Consider the following 26,958-nt stretch of genomic DNA (forward strand, 5'->3'; position numbering starts at 1 on the left):
ATGTAATCGTGCCTGGGCTTAGTGCTATATTGTCATCAGTCCAGTTCTCTCCTCTTTGAGATGTAGTTCTAGCTGTGGCAGACACTGCTTGTTTGTCCCTCCCACCGCCTGGCCAGTAAACCTGCTAACAGCATTACGCTGAAAGAATGGAGAGGGAAAGAGAAAAAAGTTGACGGCCTCGTTAACACACACTCATGTCATATACATGCATGCCCCCCCCCCCCCCCCCACCACCACTTAATAGCGTCATTGCTATTAGTTTCAATACATGCATACTATGGGACGCCTTCTGAGTATTTCCTTGTCAAAAAAGATACAGTAGCACTGTCCAAGCTGTACAAAAAAGTCTGCAAACACCGGCCACGAACGATGTGTTTACAATGCCGTGTTGGTAATAAAGCATAATTTGTTTGACCCCAACTTCATGGGGTAGCTAGCTTTAGCTTGGTGCCTAGCTAGCACCAATACAACCAGCCTGAAAATAATGACCAGTAGAAACTGCAGTCATTTAAAAATATATTCTTAGCAAGGATTTAGGAATCCTTGTGAGTAAGTATTAGCTAGGTTGCCACTTGTTGTTCGCCGATTTGAAATTGAACTTCAGCTCATGAAAATAGCAAACCAGCTACTTAACCCTGTTGCCCAAAGCTAAAGTTCTAAGCAGTCAGCTAGCTTCGTCTGGCTAGTGAGGCTTGACTGGACTGGGTTATGTGTTGTGAAGCTAGGCACAATAGTGGAATTTGCGGTTTGCCTTCAAAATAAACGTATATAATTGACAGTGATGCAAATTAATACTAATATTAGAATTATGCCATACTTTTATTTTGAAGGCTAATCGCAAATTCCACTCTTGTGGCTAATCCTTGTGGCTAGCTTCACATAGATGGATCCGACCACCATTAATCAAATAAGAACTGTTTTATAAATTAGGGTTATTTTAGATGATGACACCTACATTATGTCGTTTTGCTATGTTTTTGGGGAAGAACATTATTTGCATCCATGAGCTAGGTAGCTTTTTTTATGACCAGCACTGTAGGTGCCGAAACAACTTTACCAGCATCATAGCATACATATCGATGAATCGTTGTGACATGAAATATGAGTGAAAGTGTAATCCATGTGTAATAACTACTTAAAAAATGTATGAACACATTAAATTATTATGTGACATGCAATCATATTTAGGTCCTAATTGGTCACAAGCTTATTTGACATGTGTATCTTTTTGACCTGCAAAGATCCAAACGGCGTCCCATAGAAATCCTGGTTGAGAATGAAATGAATGAACAAATGAACAACGAAACAGCACAGCAAGTAAGTGAAAGAAATTGTTATACTGGTAATGGGGACAATGCAAACAAAATAACTTTTTGGTGTGTGCGTGTAACCTTTTTATTTAACTAGGCAAGGCAGTTAAGAACAAATTCTTATTTACGATGACGGTCCGGACGACGCTGGGCCAATTGTGTACCGCCCTATGGGACTCCCAATCACGGCCGGATGTGATACAGCCTGGATTTGAACCAGGAACTGTAGTGACGCCTCTTGTATTGAGATGCAGTGCCTTACACAAACACACAAAGCGGTCTAACTATTTAACTGTACTAGAATGCTTAAAAGGCAGCATTTAAAAAGGAAAATATCGGTGCATCACTAGTTTGTAGGATCGGAGCATAATCACAATCGCCTTCATCCAGAATTTGACTTGGTGAAGTGGTGCTGCTAGCAATAAACAATATACAGACAGAATATGGACCGAGGAATTTACAAGCCTGTATACCCAGTAGCTGTCCATTTAGGAGGGTAAGTCCAGGGAAGGGGAAATCCTCTGGCCCCTGGAGCAGACAGTTGGTTAGAAGGTAGGCAGTAGCCGAGACAGACGTGGGTCAGTGGACAGGTAGTCTGACCCAGACGCTGGAAGTCTGTCATTTAGCTGTGACATTCTATCACACAGACCTTTGTTGCCTGTGATGTCACACACACCTTGACCCCCGCTTTCACAGCGCAGTGCAGCGCGGAGTGTCCCTTGGGGAGATGTGTGCATGTGTGTACTCTAACAAATGGCAGCCAATAACCCAACAGTCACTGCCAATAGTTATCATATTATATATTCACCCTATGGAGGGAGGGGGCTACCAGTATGGAATGCCGTTTGGGTCTTTGCGTGTCAAAGATACACGTCAAATAACACTATTTGACGTGTCAAATAAGCTTGTTGACCAATCAGCACAGTTTTTTTGTCTCGTGCCTGTCCCGCTCCCATACGAGCGAAGACACACTTCCCCAAGCTCTGGACAGTACTGGTCGTAAAAAAAAAAAGCTGCCTAGCTCATGGATGCAACCAATGTTCTTCCCCCAAAACACAGCAAAACAACATCTTAGCTAGCTAAGTGTCATCATCTAAAATAACCCTAATTTATAAGACCGTTCTTATTTGATTAATGGTGGTCAGATCCGCCTATGTGAAGCTAGCCACAATAAGGATTAGCCACAAGAGTGGAATTTGCGGTTTGCCTCAATCTCAATGAAGTCATGCAACTAATACAAATAGTGGAAACATGCCTTAATGAAATAGATCATGCTAAACGAGGTTGGAATGTTTTATATAAAATTCACAAAGACAATAATTTGTTCATTTTTACAAAAAGATGTTGAAATCACACTGGATGTATTATACTTTAGAATGGCATTGGGGGCATACGTATTTCACTGTACAGCCTTACCTATGGATTGTGGATCAATGACATGGTGTATCAGTCTACTCAGTGACACCCAGAGAACATTAGCATCGTAGCTCTTATTGCGGGACTCTGAAACTACTGAATTGGGCCACATTTACTGTACCAGTCAACCTACTATGTATATTGAACACTTTTCTAGAGGAAAAACAATACAACGTGGATGTTTTGGAGCCTGAACTCTTGAAGACTTTTGGGGAAAAAGCACTTGGGTACTGAGGAGGCTGATACCCCATTTCATTGATCCCCAATCGTTAGATAAGGCTGTATAGTACAATATGAATGTCAATAGGCTGAATGGGGAGGTGATTTCCCACAGTCAAGTCCTGCAATAAGAGCTACGAAGCTAATATTTGCGTACTCTTCACAGTTGTGTTCTCTGGGTTTCACCGAGTAGACTGATGCTCCACATTCCAACCATGTTTAACATTATCTAGTCTAAATATGTCATGATTCCACCAATTGTAACCTCCTGCATCACTTTCAAATAGGGACTTTTTATATTGAAACCAAACTGCAAATTCCACTATAGTTGCTAATCCTTATTGTGGCTAGCTGCACAGCAGGTAACCTGGCCTGTTCAAGCCATAGTAGCCAGGTAAAGCTAACTGGCTGCTTATAGCGTTAGTTTTGGGCAACAGGGTTAAGTAGCAGGCTAGCTAGCTATTTCAATAGAACCACAAGTGGCTAGCTAATACTTACTCACATGATCATTGCTAAGAATATTGAAAATTACTTCAGTTTCTTCTGTTCATTGTTTTCAGGCTGGTTGCATTGGTGTTAGCTAGGTACCCCAGAAGTTGCTGATAACATCTCTATCAAAGATATTTGCAAACATTTTTGATCCTGCTTGTTTGATCCTGATCTAATTTCAAATGCTCACACAGACGCTTTCTCATTCGGTCGAACAAATAATGCCATATTAACAACGCAGTATTGTACAGCTTTGACAGTGATCGTAATGGTGGTGCTTGGCTTGCACGTGCAAATTCAGCACGCACAACATTTTGTCATAAGAATTGTGTTATTTGACATATCAAATTATAAGCTTATTTGAAATAACTCTATTTGACTTGTATTTTTTTTGACATACAAAGTCCCAAACATCGATCCGTATACCAGTAGTTATGCTCTTCAGTCATGAGTCCCTCACTTACAGATTTGGTTCTCTCAAATGTCATTTTTTTCCCCCTCTGGGGTTGAGACCTCTCGCTGTTTGGATTTGAAAATCCAACCGTTGTAATGGGGGTGGGGGGGGGTTGTGCGTCTGGATGTTTGAGTGAGTAGGACAGAGGAGTGACAACCAGTAAAAGCACAGCCCCCTTCATTATCGAAGCATTGTGCCGATAACATCAAAGAGCCATTCCAGACTCTGAAGTCAGAAGGACTTTGAGAGTTAGGTGTTAGCCAGACTAGTGAAATGATTGAGTGTGACAGATCTAGGTTTTCGGCTTTTTACATGGAAAAGAGAACAACAATGGCGTTTATGACATACAGATCACAACATTTTGAATGAAAATGTAAATAAAGTATATGGGATTCTGCATGGTCATAATCTGAATTATCTGCTATTATAATCATTTATAATTGTCTAATTTGAACAAAAGCAACCAAATAGTGTGCTGGGGGATTAATAAAGATTTCTAAATGTACTATTTTGCATGTGTACTCTTGATGGTCCTGTTGTAATCTTTGTTACTTGAAGCACACACACATTGCACCAAATGTGGATCTAGTGTTCATCTGCCGATTGTTAAGCACACTGTGTTTTATGGACCATTTGCTATTTGTTTGACCAGTTACTTAGAAACACTTAGTGATAGTTCAATCATAACTGGATTGAAATCTGTGTTTTTAAGCTGATATAAATATCTATTTAGACTGCATGACCATTGGCAACCATTAAGATATAGATGGACACAAGTCCAGTGAGTGAGCGGGTGAAAATAACATGTTCTCTGTGGCCTTGGCAACCTATGGCCTCCTGCCTCTTGTTTTCAGGAGTTGTCTTTTGTACTGACCAATGGGCTTGGGGCTATTAACAGCCCCTCTCTTCTCTCTCCTGTCCGGATCTTGTTTTGATTCCTGATACTTTTATTGGGTTTGTCTTAAAGGAGAAATTCCTGTTCTGCACATACTGTTTTACCTTCTACCCCTATGTTCCTTTATCTTCCATCCCGTGGGGCCACTGAGTGACCCCCCCCCCCTGACCAAGCCGCCTCTGGTGAGGGCTACTGACCTGTCTGTCTGTCAGCCTTGCTACACCCCATGAACCTGGCCGCCTGCTGCAGCTGCATTTGGGTTGAGGGATGGAGGGGCTCAAGATATCCAGCTGGGTAAGGCCTGGTGGGGGCAGGTCTGGGTCCGGGCCCAGATGTAGATGGTTTAGTTGAAATGGAGATGTTGGCTAATGGGGGAAGGGAAGGGCACAGGAGCTTCTGAGGAACACAACTCCTTAGGCTTCTCTCATAGGTTCCAAATAAATGCTTTATGAGTGTTTGTAGGGCTGTCGCAGTGACTGTATTACCGCCACACTGGCAGTCATGAGTCATGACCGCAGTCAAATTCCATGTGACCGTTGAGTCACTGTAATCTCTTATGTACTCTGGACATGCATTGGTAGTACCTAACTCGCTAACGACCATCAGGTTGCTAATGGCCTGGTACTCTGGGCTCTATTGTCCCTCTAGCCACTGACATCAATGTAAATGCAATCCAAAATTACATCACTGCATATTACCCATGGAAGAAAAACATGCAACAAAAAAAAGATTTTAAGATGTCTTTGGTACATAATTGGTCTATCCTATGCTCCAAAAGTAAACACATTTTGGCAATCGCCTTTTAGGTGTGGACTGTGCTATTATGCATAGCCTACTGGATGGACTGGTTACCTTTTTATTTTGTTTTATTTCACCTTTTATTTAACCAGGTAGGCTAGTTGAGAACAAGTTCTCATTTACAACTGCGACCTGGCTAAGATAAAGCATAGCAGTGTAAACGGACAACAACACAGAGTTACACATGGAGTAAACAATAAACAAGTCAATAACACAGTAGAAAAAATAGTCTATATACATTGTGTGCAAAAGGCATGAGGTAGGCGAATAATTACAATTGAACAGATTAACACTGGAGTGATAAATGATCAGATGGTCATGTGCAGGTAGAGATACTGGTGTGCAAAAGAGCAGAAAAGTAAATAAATAAAAACAGTATGGGGATGAGGTAGGTAAATTGGGTGGGCTATTTACCGATGGACTATGTACAGCTGCAGCGATCGGTTAGCTGCTCAGATAGCACATGTTTGAAGTTGGTGAGGGAGATAAAAGTCTCCAACTTCAGCGATTTTTACAATTCGTTCCAGTCACAGGCAGCAGAGAACTGGAAGGAAAGGCGGCCAAATGAGGTGTTGGCTTTAGGGATGATCAGTGAGATGCTCCAGCAGGTGTGCGTGCTACGGGTGTGTGTTGCCATCTTGACCAGTGAACTGAGATAAGGCGGAGCTTTACCTAGCATGGACTTGTAGATGACCTGGAGCCAGTGGGTCTGGCGACGATTATGTAGCGAGGGTCAGCCGACAAGAGCATACAGGTCGCAGTGGTGGGTGGTATAAGGTGCTTTAGTAACAAAACGGATGGCACTGTGATAAACTGCATCCAGTTTGCTGAGTAGAGTGTTGGAAGCTATTTTGTAGATGACATCGCCGAAGTCGAGGATCGGTACGATAGTCAGTTTTACTAGGGTAAGTTTGGCGGCGTGAGTGAAGGAGGCTTTGTTGCGGAATGGAAAGCCGACTCTAGATTTGATTTTAGATTGGAGATGTTTGATATGAGTCTGGAAGGAGAGTTTATAGTCTAGCCAGACACCTCGGTACTTATAGATGTCCACATATTCTAGGTCGGAACCATCCAGGGTGGTGATGCTAGTCGGGCGTGCGGGTGCAGGCAGCGAACAGTTGAAAAGCATGCATTTGGTTTTACTAGCGTTTAAGAGCAGTTGGAGGCCACGGAAGGAGTGTTGTATGGCATTGAAGCTCGTTTGGAGGTTAGATAGCACAGTATCCAAGGAAGGGCCAGAAGTATACAGAATGGTGTCGTCTGTGTAGAGGTGGATCAGAGAATCACCCATCATCATCATTGATATATATACAGAGAAAAGAGTCGGCCCGAGAATTGAACCCTGTGGCACCCCCATAGAGACTGCCAGAGGACCGGACAACATGCCCTCCGATTTGACATACTGAACTCTGTCTGCAAAGTAGTTGGTGAACCAGGCAAGGCAGTCATTAGAAAAACCGTGGCTACTGAGTCTGCCGAGGTTGGAGTAGCCAGGAGGAAGGCATGGCCAGCCGTTGAGAAATGCTTGTTGAAGTTTTCGATTATCATGGATTTATCGGTGGTGACCGTGTTTACCTAGCCTCAGTGCAGTGGGCAGCTGGGAGGAGGTGCTCTTGTTCTCCATGGACTTTACAGTGTCCCAGAACTTTTTGGAGTTAGAGCTACAGGATGCAAATTTCTGCTTGAAAAGGCTGGCCTTTGCTTTCCTGACTGACTGCGTGTATTGGTTCCTGACTTCCCTGAACAGTTGCATATTGCGGGGACTATTCGATCCTATTTCAGTCCGCCACAGGATGTTTTTGTGCTGGTCGAGGGCAGTCACGTCTGGAGTGAACCAAGCATTATGAAATGCTCCAAACTTTCTATCCATGAGTCAGGGAGAGAACGTATAGGCCTAGGTGACGCTGTTGGTTCACTGATTTGTGCAGGACGACTTACAGAGTTTGCCTACAATTATAGTGAATTTGTGTTTTATTTTAAATAGCCTAGTAATAATTTTTTAAATATTTTCATAAAGAATATGCTGACACATTACCTTTTTAGCTTCAAAATATCTCACCACCATGCGTTTCCATCCTCTCTCTTCTTCATTCCTTTCTCAATCGTGCAGAGATGGGAGCTGGCAACAGTTTATTTAAATATGTTTCGTTGTAAAAACAACATGTTACTTACTATTGATGTTCCCGAACCAATTCCACTTGGTTTCCTAAATGAGGCACTGGGTAGCTGCAGGAACATGGTTGGGAGAGCCCATGGCATAAAGAGTTTGGGTGGAATATCACCTGTCGTGTGAAATAAGTATTCTTATAATCCCAGACATTTCTATATGCAATCCTGTGTGAAAGCAGAGTTGTGATGGTTTTCACTAAAAGGTGGAGGATCTCAGCTGCTACTATATTTATTTCTCAGCTGCTTGGCCATAAAACTGAAGTAGTCTACCCGGGAATGATTTAAACTGCGGGAAAGCAGCCTCCATTCACAATCCGAGTGCATCTGGACGACCTGCTATTTGCCCCTGTTCCTACCCATTTGATAATGGGCCATTCTAAGTAAAAACACATTTGACATATTACTGAAGAAGAGATTAAATTGTGAATAGTCGGATGGGTTAAAATATGATTACTTGATGAGAGAACACGGTGTGCAGCCTGAGGCAAATAACAGATGTAATATTATTTAGCAACTTTTTCAAATGGCCTATAGTTGCATCACTCAGCCCATTATAAACTCAGCAAAAAAGAAACGTACTCACTGTCAACAGCGTTTATTTTCAGCAACTTAACATGTGTAAATATTAGTCTGAAAGTAACAAGATTAAACAACTGAGACAAACTGAACAAGTTCCACAGACATGTGTAGCCATCAGCTGCATTAAGTACTGCAGTGCATCTCCTCCTCATGGACTGCACCAGATTTGCCAGTTCTTGCCAGTTCTCAGGGTGAGCCTGCGGGAAGGGTACCACATGAGGGAGGAGGATGTCCGTGAAGAGTACTTTTTGCCAGTCCTGTCTGCTCCAACGACAGTGGGTTTGTGCCCGTAGGTTGTTGCCGGTGATGTTTGGTGAGGACTTGCCTTACAACAGGCTTACATGCCCTCAGTCCAGCCTCTCTCAGCCTATTGCGCACAGTCTGAGCACTGATGGAGGGATTGTGCGTTCCTGGTGTAACACAGGCAGTTGTTGTTGCCATCCTGTACCTGTCTTGCAGGTGTGATGTTCGGATGTACCGATCCTGTGCAGGTGTTGTTACACGTAATCTGCCACTGCGAGGACGATCAGCTGTCCGTCCTCTCTCCCTGTAGCACTGTCTTAGGTGTCTCACAGTACGGACATTGCCATGGACACATCTGCAGTCCTCTTGCCTCCTTGCAGCATGCCTAAGGCCTGGTCACAAAGATGATCAGGGACCCTGGGCATCTTTCTTTTGGTGTTTTTCAGAGTCAGTAGAAAGGCCTCTCTAGTGTCCTAAGTTTTCATAGCTGTGACCTTAATTGCCTACCGTCTGTAAGCTGTTAGTGTCTTACCGACCGTTCCACGGGTGCCTGTTCATTAATTGTTTATGGGTCATTGAACAAGCATGGGAAACGGTGTTTAAACCATTTACAATGAAGTTATTTAGTAAAAATCCAAATATCTTTGAAAGACAGGACCCTGAAAAAGGGATATTTCTTTTTTTGCTGAGTTTATATTTTGTTTTCTAAGACATTGTAATGTTTATCATTTATCACTAAATTTGCCAAATAACACTAAATCTAGCATGTAGGACCTGTTTCAAATGAACACTTACGCTCAACAGCCTTTGAAATATGCACACTCGCTTCGGAATGAGATATATTTTCTATTTCATTCTGCTAAGTTCAATTATATTATTCTTACAATAAAATAATGGCACGGGGCTTATAAGCATATCTTGTCAGCTAAATGAACTAGCCTATAGCATGGCGCATAGCCAGATAACAACATACAGTAGGCCGACTCATTCGGTTCTTCTGAAATACATTTTCTTCATATGTTTCTTTACACCTGCCTACAATTTTTAAAAAGGGTTTATTGTGAGGGTGTGTATTTAAGCAATATGGCCTGAGGGGGTGTGGTATATGGCCAATATTCTACCACTACGGGCTGTTCTTAAGCGCGATGCAACGTGGCGTGCTTGGTTACAGCCCTTAGCCATGGTACATTGGCCATATGCCACAAACTCCCAAGCTGCCTTATTGCTGTTATAAACTGGTTACCAACCTAATTTAAAGCAATTAAAAACAAATGTTTTGTCATACCCGAGCTATACAATGTGATATATCACGGCTGTCAGCCAATCAGCATTCAGGGCTCAAACCACCCAGTTTATAATAACCCTTTAGACCCCAATAGAATTCTATAATGCTGCTGTAGATGACTGATAATTTTCAAGATAAAGCTCATTTTCTCACACATTTCAAACGCACTGCTCTAAAATAAAGAACAAATGACAATTAGAAGTTAACTTAGTTTTGAAGCACAGATTCATGTCAATAGGAGTAACACTCATTTTGTCTTCCGTTATGTACAATCACTATCAAAAAAACTCAACACAACAAACTCTAGAGTATTTAAATTCTAGTAAATTACTCACTAAATGTACCAAGTATAATTAATATATTATACTTATAATTTACATATAACTATTTTTTAAATAATCATAAATGTGACCAGAGAACAATATTCAAATTGTATTGGTCACATACACATGGTTAGCAGATGTTATTGCGAGTGTAGTGAAATGCTTATGCTTCTAGATCCGACAGTGCAGCATCTAACAGGTAATATCTAACAATTCCGCAACAAAACCTAATACACACAATCTAGTAAAGGAATGGGATGAGAATATATAAGTAGAAAATATATAGACCAGCAGTGACAGACAGAGCGGCTAAGATGCAATAGATAGTAAGAAAAGATAATGAAGGATGCAGTATATACATATGAGATGACTTATGCAAGATATGTAAACATTATTAGTGGCATTATCAAAGTGACAAATGTTATATTTATTAAAGTGGCCAATGATATCAAGTCTGTAGGTAGGCAGCCACCTCTCTGTGTTAGTGATGGCTGTTTTAACAATCTGATGGCCTTGAGATAGAAGCTGTTTTTTAATCTCTCTGTCCTAGCTATGATGCACCTGTACTGACCACCTCCTGAATGGAAGCGGGTTGAGCAGGTAGTGGCTCGGGTGGTTATTGTCCTTGATGATCTTTTTTTGCCTTCCTGTGACATCGGGTGTTGTAGGTGTCCTGGAGGGCAGGTAGTTTGACCCCAGTGATGCGTTGTGCAGACAGCACCACCCTCTGGAGAGCCCTGCGGTTGTGGGCGGTGCAGTTGCAGTACCAGGCGGTGATGTAGCCCTACAGGATGCTCTCAATTGTGCACCTGTAAAAGTTAGTAAGGGTTTTCGGTGACAAGACACATTTTCTTTCACCACAGTGTCTGTGTGCATGGAACATTTCAGTTTGCTGGTGATATGTACACAGAGAAACTTAAAACTTTCCACCTTCTCCACTGCTGTCCCGTCGATTTGCAGTTTCCTGAAGTCCACAATCATCTCTTTTGTTTTGCTGACATTGAGTGAGATGTTATTTTCCTGACACCACACTCCGAGGTCCCTCATCTCCTCCCTGTAGGCTGTCTTGTCGTTGTTGGTAATCAAGCCTCCACTGTTGTGTCGTCTGCACACTTGATGATCGAGTTGGAGGTGTGCATGGCCACGCAGTCGTGGGTGAGCAGGGAGTGCAGGAGGGGGCTGAGAATGCACCCTTGTGGGGCCCCAGTATTGAGGATCAGTGAAGTGGAGATGTTTCCTACCTTCACCACCTGGGGGCGGCTGTCAGGAAGTCCAGGACCCAGTTGCACAGGGCAGGGTCGAGACCCAGGTGATAGTCATTTAGTTTAGTTACCTTCACTTTCTTGGGAACAGGAACAGTGGTGGTCATCTTGAAGCATGTGTGGACAGCAGACTGGGATAGGGATTGATTGAATATGTCCGTAAACAGACCAGCAAACTGGTCTGCGCATGCACTGAAGATGCGGCTAGGGATGCCGTCTGGGCAGGCAGCCTTGCGAGGATTAACATGTTTAAATGTTTTACTCACGTTGGCCACGGAGAAGGAGAACCCACAGTCTTTGGTAGGTGGGCCGTGTTGTTGGCACTGTATTGTCTTCAAAGCACGCAAAGAAGTTGTTTAATTTGTCTGGAAGCAAGACATTGATATCCGCAACGGGGCTGGTTTTCCTTTTGTAATTCGTGATTGTCTGTAGACAGTTGAATTGCGACTCCACTTTGTCTCTATACTTGACACTTTGCCTTGTGAAGGGAATAACTACACTGTTTGTATTCGGCCATATTTCCAGTCGCCTTGACATGGTTAAATGCGGTAGTATGTGCTTTCAATTTTGCCCAAATGCTGCCATCAATCCATGGTTTCTGGTTAGGGAAGGTTGTAATAGTAACAGTGGGTACATATCCTATACACTTCCTTATAAACTCACTCACCGAGTCAGCGTATATGTCAATGTTATTGTCTGAGACTACCCGGAACGTATCCCAGTCCACGTGAACGAAGCAATCTTGAAGCGTGGAATCCGATTTGTCAGACCAGTGCTGGATAGGCCTAAGCACGTCCTGTTTTAGTTTCGGGCTATAGGAGGGGAGCAACAAGATGGAGTCATGGTCAGATTTGCCAAAGGGAGGGCATTGTATGCATCGCTGAAGTTAGAGTTGCAGTGGTCGAGTATGTTACCTGCTCGTGTGTACTGCAATCGATATGCTGATTGAATTTAGGTAGTCTTGTTCTCAAATTAGTTTTGTTAAAATCCCCAGCTACAATAAATGCAGCCTCAGGATATATGGTTTCCAGTTTGCATAAAGTCCAGTGAAGTTCCTTGATGGCCGTCTTGGTATCCGCTTGCGGGGGGATATACACGGCTGTGGCGATAACCGAGGAGAGTTCTCTTGGGAAATAATATGGTTTGCATTTGATTGTGAGGAATTCTAGGTCAGGTGAACAAAAGGACTTGAGTTCTTGTATGTAGTTACAATTACACCATGAGTCGTTAATCATGAAACATACACCCCCACCCTTCTTCTTACCAGCCTCAAATAAATGCTTCAGAGTTCAAGTAACAGACACATCTCAACATCCAACTGCGTGAATCAGGCCTTCATGGTCGAATTGCTGCAAAGAAACCACTACTAAATGACACCAATATTAATAAGGAGACTTGCATTGGCCAGGAAACACGAGCAATGGACATTAGACCGGTTCAAATCTGTCCTTTTGGTCTGATGGAAGATTTTGGTTCCAACCACCGTGTCTTTGTGAGACGCAGAGTAGGTGAAGGTATGATCTCTGCATGTGTGATTCCCACCGTGAAGCATGGCGGAGAAGTTGTTGTGACCTAAGCCCAACAGATAAACACAAATGACTAATCTCCATTTCGGTGGCTAGTTAGCTAGTTGTCTGTATGGCTAGTTAGCGAAAGTGACAGCTGAGGTTGACGCTTCGCGAGCGCATCCTATATTTACCGCCACACACAACTTTTCTTGCCTAACAGGCTGGCTAGCTAGCTAGACATAGATATTATTGTAGGAAAAAAAAAGGCAGTTTGCGGCAGCTATAATAATTCTAAAGAAGGGCCTTTGACTGCAGCTATTGGTTCTAAAGGGTTAAATGGATTTATGAAACTTTTTTAAATGTAGCTGCTTGTATGCGTGGAGTCTTTGAAATGCTACATTTGTTTTATGATTTATTATCAGTCAATTACTGTGACACCGGCAGTCATTTGCATGTTTAGGTGTACTGAGTGTTCATTCTGTCATCTCTCCGCAGAATGGGAGCGCTGCTTGGGCTGATGAGAATGACAGTGGAAGAGGAAGAGGAGGAGAGGCCTCCAGAGACTTTGCTAAGGTACGTATCTGGTCTGGAGCACATTATGGCTGAACCAGGCTTTGGTTAGCACTCAGAACACAACAGGTCATCAAATACCTATCTAGCAGTAAAGAAAGAATGTTGTTCATCTCATAGAGAAGGTCACAGGTCAGATTTTTATATAATGAACCCTTACTATTTTTTAGTAGTGATTGCTTGATGATACTTTCCTTTAGTTAGACAATTGATTAGAAGCAATTCAATAAATACAAATGCATGTTGGACTTGAGTGGTATATTTAAAAGTATCAAAAGATAAGACTGACTGAAACTCGATGGCTTTCACCTTCAGCTGTATGAGCTTGACAGTGACCCCAACAGAAAGGAGTTCCTGGATGACCTGTTCACCTACATGCAGAAACGAGGTAAGAAGGCTGACTTTTAGAAAGCAACGTTCCCCTACTACTTCCATTTAGACTTCATTCATTTCCTCTTTTATGTGATATGGTTCACTTGTAGAGATACTGAAATTCTCACAAAGAGTGTGTCTTGCCTGTATGATTCACAACACCATAGTTTCTCTTCCACTTTCAGTCGCATGCAAGCACACACACACACACACACACACGAAACAAGCCCTTTCTCAGAGAAAATAGTAGTCAACTAGAAAATACACAAAGTATTGAACACTGTGAATTCTGTTTTGCTGTGTTAAAGGTGTTCGGGGCTTGTCAGGTGAGATCAGTCTCCTGGTGTCCCCTCAGAGAGAGAGACACACACGAAACAAGCCTTTCCTCAGAGAAAAGAGTAGTCAACTAGTAAATTGACTTAACTATTGAACACTGTAAATCCTGTTTCGCTGTGTTGAAGATGTTTGAGGGCTTGTCAGGTGAGATCAGTCTCCTGCTGTCCCCTCTGACCCACGTACGCACACACACACCGTCTCAGACCTGAGAGAACCTGTCTAGGCTGTGACTAATTCACTAAGCGCAAAGCCTGGAAGGCTCCACAATCAGTCTGCTTTCTAAACATGCCCCTCAAATGAGAGAGACCACCTCAGACTACAGAACTGCTAAGGGATAAAGGGCTCAGTTCAAGCCAACCTGCAAATTGCAGTATTTTATAAACATAGTTTTTTCTCTGTGGTCATATCACATTTTCAGAATGCTTTTATCTCATGTTCAAATGCCAGGTACACTCCTCTCCATATGTATTTGGACAGTGAAGCTATTTTTTTTATTTTTTAAATGTGGCTCTATATTCCACCATTTTGGATTTGAGATCAATTGTTTCATATAAGGCATAAGTATTTCGACAAATTCACTAAGTGTATTAAAGTAGTCAAAAGTTTAGTATTTGTTCTCATATTCCTTGCACTCAATGACTACATCAAGCTTGTGACTCTACAAACTCGGATGCATTTGCAGTTTGTTTTTGTAGTTTCTGGTTATATTTTGCGCAATAGGAACTGAATGGTGACTAATGTATTGCCATTTTGGAGTCACTTTTATTGTGATTAAGAATAGAATGTTTCCACATTCATGTGGATACTACTATGATTATGGATAATTGTGAAAAAGGTTCGGTGAGAAAGTTAAGAGGCACAAAGAACATTACTTCCTTTTCAGTCTTTCGTTTAGGTTAGTATTGTGGAGTAATTACAATGTTGTTGATCCATCCACAGTTCTCTCCTATAATAGCCATTAAACTCTGTAACAGTTTTAAAATCACCATTGGCATCATGGTGAAATCCCTGAGCAGTTTCCTTAATGTCCGAGAACTGAGTTAGGAAGGGAGCCTGTATCTTTTTGTAGTGGCTGGGTGAATACTTTCTCAAGGCACTGTACCATAATGAATTTAATGGATTGGAAATGATTTTCCCACTGTAGCTACTGGCTTTCTGTGACTTTACACTATAGAGTACTAACTTGTAACAAATAAAGAAGAACATTCACATTTTACATGGTCAATTTAACACAAACACAAATAAAACTTGTATATCAGGTTTATTTTCAAATGAAAAAGTTTTACATTGTGAAGTGACAAGATGACCATCTTGCGTGTGAGCATTATTTTTCATAACCAGTGATAATTGGTAATAGTAATATTGGGCAAATTTTTTAGTTCAAAGACAACTTTGGTAGTATTATAAACTTTGAAACAACTGATTTGTAGTTGGCTACAGAATTGAGAGAAAAGTTGTTTCTCTGAACATCAGGCAGTAGGCTCAAACAAGCCTGTTACTCTCCCCAGTCAGAGGCAGCCTGCTTGTCTCAGACCAGCAACCTATAATCCCTATTTATGGTTAGAAAACAAATTTGAAGGCCAGAATTGTGGGGATGAAACACTCATCATGTTTATGCAACCTAATAATTCTTCCAGGGTGTAGGGGGGCATATGATGTTCCCCCATGATGATGAAAAGGTTTGGGAAGCACTGAACTAGCTAATGATTAGCACAAATACAGATGGGCAACCCCATGTTTCTGCCTATTTAGTTATAGCCACTATGTTGCACAATTTGGGCTACAGGTTATAATGCTTATTGCTGAACAACACACCAGTCTGATAATATGGACCAGGGGGAAATTATATTCGAATGGTGTCACCATTTTACATGAATTTTGGAGTAGAAAACTCACCAGGGCTGCGTTCAGTACAAAAACATGAAATGCAATGTTGAATTAAACGGAAAGGGTGTGTTCTGAACGACCAGTTGAAAAACGGGGAGGGATTCTGTTGTGGGTCCAAAATGCACCGCTTCCCTTAAAATATGTCACTCATTGCTTCAAGCCACACCTCGGCACACCCACCAAATGGAGCAAATGTAGGCTATCTTAGTCTGTTCAAGGAAGTTGAACGTTTTGGGGAAACATGTCATTCAATACAAGCCGTTACGCAACATAGTAAACATTCAATCAAACCCCGGAACTGACTTTCTCAGTCGTTCTACCAAGAAATTGTCAAGGTTCCTTTCTGAACTGTTAGTTAGACCAACAGTTTATAGTAATACAGAAATGATTGGTATTCCAGTTGTGGTTGGGATATATTGACCAAATTATCAGGAAAGTTTTGGATGTATTTTCCCTTAATTTCACCAGAAACATTTCACAGCTATTTCTTGTTTTATTATTCTGCCCCTAGAAGGTTGCTGACCCCGGAACCTATTGACCCTGACCACCCATAATATGCAACACAAAGTTACACACTTGGCAAAACCTAACACAACCAAAACATACTGCAAATGAATCTGCGTCAACAGCTTGATGTAGTCATTGTGTACTTTAAATGTGGGCCCAAATATTTAACTTTTGACTACTTTAATACACTAAGTGAATTTTGTCCAAATACTTGACTTCCTCAAATGGCCAGACTACATACATGAAGAACTTGCGTTTCTAACCGGTAAAACGGATTTGTATGAAAATGCCCTCAAATAAAAGTTGACATTCTGTACTGTCACCACGTACAGTGGGGAGAACAAGTATTTGATACACTGCTGATTTTGCAGGTTTTCCTACTTACAAAGCATGTAGAGGTCTGTAATTTATCATAGGTACACTTCAACTGTGAGAGACGGAATCTAAAACAAAAATCCAGAAAATCACATTGTATGATTTTTAAGTAATTTATTAGCATTTTATTGCATGACATAAGTATTTGATCCCCTACCAACCAGTAAGAATTCTGTCTTTCACAGACCTGTTAGTTTTTCTTTAAGAAGCCCTCCTGTTCTCCATTCATGCACCTGAAGAGAGCTGGGACCACAGTCCCAAAGAAAACCATTAGTAACACACTACACCGTCATGGATTCAAATCCTGCAGCGCACGCAAGGTCCCCCTGCTCAAGCCAGCGCATGTCCAGGCCCGTCTGAAGTTTGCCAATGACCATCTGGATGATCCAGAGGAGGAATGGGAGAAGGTCTTGTGGTCTGATGAGACAAAAATAGAGCTTTTTGGTCTAAACTCCACTTGCCTTGTTTAGAGAAAAAAGAAGGATGAGTACAACCCCAAGAACACCATCCCAAGTATGGAGGTGGAAACATCATTCTTTGGGGATGCTTTTCTGCAAAGGGGACAGGACGACTGCACCGTATTGAGGGGAGGATGGATGGGGCCATGTATTGCGAGATCTTGACCAACAACCTCCTTCCCTCAGTAAGAGTATTGAAGATGGGTCGTGGCTGGGTCTTCCAGCATGACAACGACCCAAAACACACAGCCAGGGCAACTAAGGAGTGGCTCCGTAAGAAGCATCTCAAGGTCCTGGAGTGGCCTAGCCAGTCTCCAGATCTGAACCCAATAGAAAATCTTTGGAGGGAGCTGAAAGTCCGTATTGCCCAGCGACTGCCCCGAAACCTGAAGGATCTGGAGAAGGTCTGTATGGAGGAGTAGGCCAAAATCCCTGCTGCAGTGTGTGCAAACCTGGTCAAGAACTACAGGAAACGTATGATCTCTGTAATTGCAAACAAAGGTTTCTGTACCAAATATTAAGTTCTGCTTTTCTGATGTATCAAATACTTATGTCATGCAATAAAATGCAAATGAATTAGTTAAAAATCATACAATGTGATTTTCTGTATTTTCGTTTTAGATTCCGCCTCTCACAGTTGAAGTGTACCTATGATAGAAATTACATGCTTTGTAAGTAGGAAAACCTGCCAAATCGGCAGTGTATCAAATACTTGTTCTCCCTACTGTATCAAACATTTGATCTCAAATCCAAAATGCTGGAGTATAGAGCCAAATGTAAAATGTTAGTTTCAGTGTGTGTGTGTGTGTGTGTGTGTGTGTGTGTGCGCGCGCACGTGCTAAGATGCTGTCAAAACATTGCCACGGCGGATGCCATCGACTCCGACCCTAAGACAGTCAAATGAGTGCCTGTAGAGAGAGCCTTATGTGTGTCCTCACACAGCCAGTGAAATCAGAGGTAGCTAGTGACTCCCCTCCCCGGGCTTGGCCGGCCTGGCCTGGCACGTGTGTTTTTAGATGTCTTGTTGGGGGATGATGTATTAGTTAGAGAGGGAGAGGATCTGTCATTGGCCAGTTAGCATGTCACTGCTCTGACAGTGGGGAGTGAAAGGCTGACCCTTGTACTGTGTTGGGCAGATCGCAATCTTCATCAGGCCGACTAAAACGCCTGATTGATGATGATGATGATGATGACTTAATCAGTTGTTTTTTGTGGATTCCTTTTTTATCCGCTCATACTGCAAGTGTGTTGTTTTCAACCAGTCAAGTTCAATCTGGTTTCATTCATGGTGCATCATTTTGTTCAGAACACGGTGCCAGGATGAGTTTCAAAATCTAATTTGTTTCTTCACATGCTTAATCCACACCTGTTGTTTACGAGCAGTGAAATGCTTACTTACAGGCCCAATGCAGTGAGAAAGAAATTGAGAAATAATATAAGTAATAATAGATATACAACAAGTAACTCATTTGGCTATATACAAGAGTTACCAGTACCGAGTCGATATGCAAGGGTACAAGGTAATTGAGGTAGCTAATGGTGTACAGTACCAGTCAACAGTTTGGATACACCTACTCATTGAAGGGATTTTCTTTCTTTATTTTTACTATTTTTCTTGTTGTAAAATAATAGTGAAGACATCAAAACTATGAAATAGCACATATGGAAACATGTAGTCACCAAAAAAGTGTTAAACAAATCAAAATATATTTGAGATTCTTCAAAGTAGCCACCCTTTGCCTTGATGACAGCTTTGCACACTCTTGACATTCTCTCAATCAGCTTCATGAGGTAGTCACCTGGAATGCATTTTGATTAATAGGTGTGCCTTGTTAAAAGTTCATTTGTGGAATTTCTTTCCTCCTTAATGCGTTTGAGCCAATCAGTTGTTGTGGTATACAGAAGATAGCCCTATTGGGTAAAAGACCAAGTCCATATTATGGCAAGAACAGCTCAAATAAGTAAAGAGAAACGACAGTCCATCATCACTTTAAGACATGAAGGTCCGTCAATCCGGAAAATGTCAAGAACTTTGACAGTTTATTCAAGTGCAATCGCAAAAACCATCAAGCACTATGATCAAACTGGCTCTCATGAGGACCGCCACAAGAAAGGAAGACCCAGAGTTAACTCTGCTGCAGATTATAACTTCATTACAGTTAACTGCATCTCAGATTGCAGCCAATAAATGCTTCACATAGTTCAAGTAACAGACACATCTCAACATCAACTTTTCAGAGGAGACTGCTTGAATCAGGTCTTCATGGTCAAAATGCTGCAAAGAAACCACTACTAAAGGACACCAATAAGAAGAGACTTGCTTTGGCCAAGAAACATGAGCAATGGACATTAGACCAGTGGGAATCTGTCCTTTGCTCCGAGTCCAAATTTGAGATTTTTGGTTCCAACCGCCGTGTCTTTGTGAGACGCAGAGTAAGTGAACGGATGATCTCAGCATGTGTGGTTCCCACCGTGAAGCATTGAGGAGGAGGTGTGATGGTGTGGGGATGCTTTGCTGGTGACACTGTCAGTGATTTATTTAGAATTCATTGCAAACTTAACCAGCATGGCTACCACAGCATTCTGCAGCAATACATCATTCCATCTGGTTTGCGTTTAGTTGGGCTACCATTTGTTTTTCAACAGGACAATGACTCCAAGCACAACTCCAGACTGTGTAAGGGCTATTTGACAAAGATGGAGAGTGATGGAGTGCTGCATCAGATGACCTCAACCCAATTGAGATGGTTTGGGATGATTTGGACCGCAGAGTGAAGTAAGCTAATAAGTGCTCAGCATATGTGGGAACTCCTTAACGACTGCTGGAAAAGCATTCCTCATGAAGCTGATTGAGAGAATCCCAAGAGTGAGCTAAGTTGTCATCAAGACTAAGGGTGGCTACTTTGAAGAATCTCAAATCTCAAATATATTTAACACTTTTTTGGTTACTACATGATTCCATAGTTTTGATGTTTTCACTATTATTCTACAATGTAGAAAATAGTAAGAATAAAGATTAACCCTTGAATGAGTAGGTTTATCCAAACTTTTGACTGGTACTGTACATATAACTACGAATAAAGGTACGGACAGTAAACAGTAGCGGCAGCGTATGTGATGAGTCAAAGAAGTTATTCAAAAGTAATTCAAGATAATTGTGAGTGGTGATGGGTGAGTCCTGACTTGTAGCTGTGTTGTGTTTCCAATAAGATGCACTAAGAGAGTGATTACCCCAAGGCTTCTTTATTGATGATATCACAGGATCATTCTAGAAGGTCAGTGCTTTTAGCTGAGATGTTCTCTATCCCGTCATTGCCATGGTGCAGCAAAGATTTCACCTACCTAGCTACCCTGTCAATACCTCTTTTGTGGCCTGAGAGAGAAAGAACCTCGTTTTTCTACTTCAATAAGCGGCACTTGGCTGACCTCCGCTGTCTCCTAAATCGGGGCCTTAATCATGGAGAACAAATTGCTTGGCTGTCTTCCCACTCGGCTGTGAGAACAGGGCTGCAGCACAACACACATTCCCCAGGACTACCGTGAGATGCAGCCCTCAGCCGCTTGCTTCGCCGGCCAGGCCGGTGATCTCTCTGGAAAAAAAACATGTCTGGCCCTGTTATGGATCAATTGGAGGCACTGTACTCCATTTTTGTTTTGTTTTTGTGGCTTCTGCTGCACCATCAAATGAAAATACAGATTTTATACCTGGATGCTGCATTTCATTTTCAGTTCTTTGAGTGTCAAAATGTCTTCTAATTATCGTGTTTTGAGGTAGGAGAAAACACTCTTTAGATATTGAGTATATTTGGACAGCTGATCAAACAATGTTAGTTGGAAAAGAAAGAAAGAAATGACCCACTTCATGCCCCCCCCAAGTCCGTGGGAAATAACTGAAAGGAAGCTTGCGAGAGAATCCCATTTGGCCTTGTGTGCCTAAAAACAGGCATGTTTTGTCTGTGTGTTCATTGTTGAGGAATTTCACCAGCTGTCTTGCACCCAATGGGCCTGTGAAGAGGCCCATTGATGCACCCCACATTAGAGTAGCAGCAGCAGCGTTTCCTCTTCAATTTGTGGCTGAGGACTCAGGAGTGTTTAGCTGCTGTGTTTTCCTGTAGCCTTATTGTTTATCATATCCATTTCACTTCTTGTTTTCTCGCCCCCATTGGGAACACGGAGAAAAACTTTGACACTGTTGTGTTGCTATTAACCACCTTAAAGGCTTCAATTTAAGCAGATGGGTGATTGTTTGTTTTGATTTGACAGCCTTCCCTCACCTCCTGCTCTGAGATGGGATGGGGGCTAGGAGGGAGGGGGTAAGGGAGACTGTAGGAGAAAAGGGCACTTTATGAAGAAAAAACCCAAGTGCAAAGCAGCCAAATGCCTGTCAGCGCTGTCCGCTTGAGATGATTAATGGTGCCTAGGTCTGATGGACAGAGCAAGTGTGAGAGACTTCTGTTGAGGCAATCACAGGACGGAGAGAGAACGAGAGAGAGAGTGGGGTTAAGACAAGTGTTTAATGTCTTTGCTGTAACTAAGAAGCTTGATCTTGACATCTAGCCACTTCGCTAGCAAACCAAATGAAAAGCTGGAGCCCAGAGCAGGATATTATTGATTTGACATCTTAGATTTCTTATATTTATAAGCAGTGGCATAGCATGCACCCCCGCCAGCTGTGCCCCTAACTCCCTAAAATTGTATTGAAAATTATACCGTCAGTATTATGCAATACCCTAGTATATTGTGGCGGTGTCAGAGGAAGTCCCAAAACATTGTCAGACTCCTGTCACTCAAGTCATAGACAGTTCTCTGTTCTCAAGTGGTACCGGAGCGCCATGTCTAGGTCCAAAAGGCTCCTTTAACAGCTTCTACCCCCAAGCCATAAGACTGCTGAACAATTAATCAAATGGCCACCCAGACTATTTGCATAGACCCCACCCCCAACCTTGTTTTTACACTGCTGCTACTCGCTGTTTATTATCTATGCATAGTCACTTTACCCCTAGCCACATGTACAAATTACCTCAACTAACCTGTACCCCCGCACACTGACTCTGTACCGGAACCTACTGCATATAGCCTCATTTATTATTTTGTTACAATTTATTAGATTTTTTACTTTAGTTTATTTAGTAAATATTTTCTTAACTCGATTTTCTAAACTGTATTGTTGGTCAAGGGCTTGTAAGTAAACATTTCATGGTAAGGTACCTGTTGTATTCGGTGCATGTGACATAAAATGTGATTTGATTTGGTACGGTATAAATGGTAGTCGTGGCCAAAATTGGGGATGCGCGATATATCGGTGAACATATCGGAATAGGCTGATATTAGCTAAAAATGCCAACATCGGTATCGGCCGAAAGTCTAGTTTAACGCCGATGTGCAAAACCGATGTCAAAGCTGATGTGCATACCTATATAACGTAGGTACATGATGTAATGACGCCACATAAAATTTTGCGCTACACTTGCAACACAGCATTCCTAGCCCACAATGTCTGCTGTGTGAATCGAGCAGTCAACAAGTCGAGCAGTCATTTGAAAGATTAAGAACATTTCAGCGAGACAACTCAAAGGCGAAATCCATTAATGCCAAGATAATGGGATTCATTGCCCTTGACAATCAACCATTCTCTGTCATTGTTGATGTTGGCTTTCACAACTGATCGAGCACCAGTTACCAAGTGCGCTATTATTCAGATGTTGCCCTACCGGAGTTACACAGTAATAGCGTCATTGCTATTTGCTTCACAACATACTATGGAACACCGTTTGGGTCTCTGTGTATCAAAAAAGATAGACGTCAAATAACACTATTTGACAATAACACTATTTGACGTGTTAAATAAGCTTTTAATTTGACACTTCAAATAACACACTTCTAGTATACAGTGTTGTGTGTTCTGAATTTGTAAGTGCAAGCGCCACCACTACTATTTGTAGCACTGTCAAAGCTGTACAAAGAAGTCTACAAACACCGGCCACAAACGATGTGTTTACAATTCCGCATTGGTAATAAAGCATTATTTGTTCAACCGCAACTTCTAGGGTAGCTAGCTAGCTTTAGCTTGGTACCTAGATGGCACCAATACAACCACCGTGAAAACAATGACCAGTAGAAACTGCAGTCATTTTCACTATTCTTTGCAATGATTTAGGAATCCTTGTAAGTATTGTTGTTCCCCTATTGAAATTGAACTTCAGTTCATGAAAATAAATAGCTAGCCAGCTACTTAACCCTGTTGCCCAAAGCTAATGTTATAAGCAGGCAGCTAGCTTCATCTGCCTAGTGAGGCTCGACCTGACCAGGGTATGTGTTGTGAAGCTAGCCACAATAAGTATTAGCGGTTTGCTTTCAATATAAAAGTCCCTTTTTGAAAGTGATGCAGAAGGTTGCTATTGGTGGAATCATGCCATATTTAGACTAGATAATGTTAAACAAGGTTGGAGTGTGGATCAATGAAATGTGGTATCAGTCTACTCGGTGACACCCACAGAACACAACAGTGAAGGGTTTACGAAAATATTAGCGTTGTAGCTCTTATCGTGGGACTGTGACTGTGTGAAATCACCTCCCCGGTCAGCCTATTGTGTGTATTGACATTTATATTGCACTGTAAGCTTTACCTAAGGTTTGGGGATCAATGAAATGGGGTAACAGTATACTCAATACCCAATATATTTTTTTCCAACGTCATCCTCAGAGCTATTAGACTCCAGAACATTCATGCAGTATTGTTTTTCCTAGGGAATAACGTTCAATACACATAGGTTGACAATAAATGTGGCTCAATTCACAGTTGCTTCAGAGTCCCGCAATAAGAGCTACAATGCTAATGTTCTCTGGGTGTCACTGAGTAGACTGATACCCCATGTCATCGATCCACAATCCATAGGTAAGGCTGTACAGTGAAATACATATGCCCCCAATGCAATTCTAAAGTATAATACATCCAGTGTGATTTCAACAGATTTTTGTCAAATAAACAAATAGTCTTTTGTTGATTTTATATAACATTCCAACCTCGTATAGCAGGATCTATTAAATAATGGCATAATAGCTAGCTAACTATAGCTACTGAAACAGATTGTCGTTTTACTATTTTTGGGGAAGAACATTGTTTGCATCCATGAGCTAGCTAGCTTTTTTTATGACCTGCACTGTAGGTGCTTGAGACAGCTTTACCAGCATCATAGCATACATATCGATGAATCGTTGTGACATATGAAAAACAAGTGTTGGTGTAATCAATATGTAATAACTATGTAAAGAAATTATGAAAGCGTTCAATTATGTGACATGCAGTCATATTCAGGTCATGATTGGTCATCGAGCTTATTTGATACGTAAAATAGTGTTATTTAATGTGTACCTTTTTTGACATGCAAAGAACCAAACGGCATTCCATAGAAATTCTGATTGAGAATGAAACGACTGAACAAATGAACAACGAAACAGCACAGCAAGTAAGTGAAAGAAATATAGGTTTTGATTCAGTTTTACTCGTAATGGGGACATACACTACCGTTCATAAGTTTGGGGTCACTGTTTCTGAAAGAAAAGCAAATTTTTTGTCCATTAAAATACCATCAAATTGATCAGAAATGCAGTGAAGACATTGTTAATGTTGTAAATTGTAGCTGGAAACGGCAGATTTTTTATGGAATAACTACATGGGCGTACAGAGGCCCATTATCAGCAACCATCACGCCTCTGTTCCAATGGCACGTTGTGTTAGCTAATCCAAGTTTATCATTTTAAAAGGCTAATTGATCATTAGAAAACCCTTTTGCAATTATGTTAGCACAGCTGAAAACTGGCTCAAAATGGCCAGGAACAAAGAACTTTCTTTTGAAAATCGTCAGTCTATTCTTGTTCTGAGAAATGAAGACTACTCCATGCGAGAAATTGCCAAGAAACTGAAGATCTTGTATAGTGCTGTGTACTCCCATCACAGAACAGCTCAAACTGGCACTAACCAGAATAGAAAGAGGAGTGGGAGGCCCCGGTGCACAACTGAGCAAGAGGACAAATACATTAGTGTCTAGTTTGAGAAACATGCTTCATTAAATAGTACCCGCAAAAGACCAGTCTCAACGTCAACAGTGAAGAGGTGACTCTGGGATGCTGGCCTTCTAGGCAGAGTTGCAAAGAAAAAGCCATATCTCAGACTGGCCAATAAAAATAAAATATTAAGATAGACAAAAGAACACAGACACTGGACAGAGGAAGATTGTAGAAAAGTTATGGACAGACAAATCTAAGTTTGAGGTGTTTGGATCACAAAGAACAACATTCGTGAGACGCAGAAAAAAATGAAAAGATGCTGGAGGAGTGCTTGATGCCATCTGTCAAGCATGGTGGAGGCAATGTGATGGTCTGGGGGTGCTTTGGTGGTGGTAAAGTGGGAGATTTGTACAGGGTAAAAGGGATCTTGAAGAAGGAAAGTTATCACTCCATTTTGCAATGCCATGCTATACCCCGTGGACGGTGCTTAATTGGTTCCAATTTCCTCCTACAACAGGACAATGACCCAAAGCACAGCTCTAAATTATGCAATAACTATTTAGGGAAGAAGCAGTCAGCTGGTATTCTGTTTATAATGGAGTGGCCAGCACAGTCACCTGATCTCAACTCTATTGAGCTGTTGTGGGAGCAGCATGACCGTATGGTACGTAAGAAGTGCCCATCAAGCCAATCCAACCTGTGGGAGGTGCTTCAGGAAGCATGGGGTGAAATCTCTTCAGATTACCTCATCAAATTGACAACTAGAATGCCAAAGGTCTGCAAGGCTGTAATTGCAAATGGAGGATTCTTTGACGGAAGCAGAGTTTTTGAAGGACACTTATTTCAATAAAAAAATCATTATTTATAACTTTGTCAACATCTTGACTATATTTCCTATTCATTTTGCAACTCATTTCATGTATGTTTTCATGGAAAACAAGGACATTTCTAAGTGACCCCAAATGTCTTTGGTGTGCAGTTGAAGAAATCCCAAAATTTGGAATAATTTACTAAATCTTAGCTAATTCCACAAAGAAATCATAAAATGTCCCGGACAATATTATTGGCACCTTCTAGAAGTAATTTTAAATAATTAATGTCAAGCAGGTGATTCTCATTTACGTTGGAATTTAACTCACCTGTGGTGAGTTGAAGGTGGCTGCAGTATAAAAATCACTTATTCAACCAGTTTGAGTAGAGAAAAGGACTCATTCTCCTGTTTTGTGTCACTGTGTGTACTGCAATGAGCATGGACAAAATAAAGAACCAGATAATTATCTGAGGAGGTCAGACACCAGATTATAGCCAAGCATAGACAATCTCCAGAGACCTTGATGTTCCTGTTTCCACCGTATGTGATGTTATCAAGAAGTTTTAGGCCCATGCCACTGTAGCCAACCAACCAACCTCACTGGACATGGCTGCAAGAGACAACTTAATGGAAGATTGCAGCGAAGGATTATTATAATGGTGGAGAAAGCACCCTCGGTCAACTG

General features: G+C 41.6%; 1 protein-coding gene across 2 annotated transcripts in view; it reads left to right on the plus strand.

Annotated features, from left to right (window-relative positions):
- The window catches only part of LOC109887227 (AT-rich interactive domain-containing protein 3B), a 76,836-nt gene that overhangs the window by 26,565 nt on the left and 23,313 nt on the right, over positions 1 to 26,958 (plus strand). For both annotated transcript variants that reach the window (XM_031810600.1, XM_031810595.1), the window contains exons 3-4: positions 13,446 to 13,523; positions 13,836 to 13,908. In XM_031810600.1, coding sequence (XP_031666460.1) covers positions 13,446 to 13,523; positions 13,836 to 13,908 — 151 coding nt within the window. The remainder of the gene's footprint in view (positions 1 to 13,445; positions 13,524 to 13,835; positions 13,909 to 26,958) is intronic.

The sequence above is a fragment of the Oncorhynchus kisutch genome, linkage group LG3, assembly GCF_002021735.2.
Source record: "Oncorhynchus kisutch isolate 150728-3 linkage group LG3, Okis_V2, whole genome shotgun sequence".
Lineage (NCBI taxonomy): Eukaryota > Metazoa > Chordata > Actinopteri > Salmoniformes > Salmonidae > Oncorhynchus > Oncorhynchus kisutch.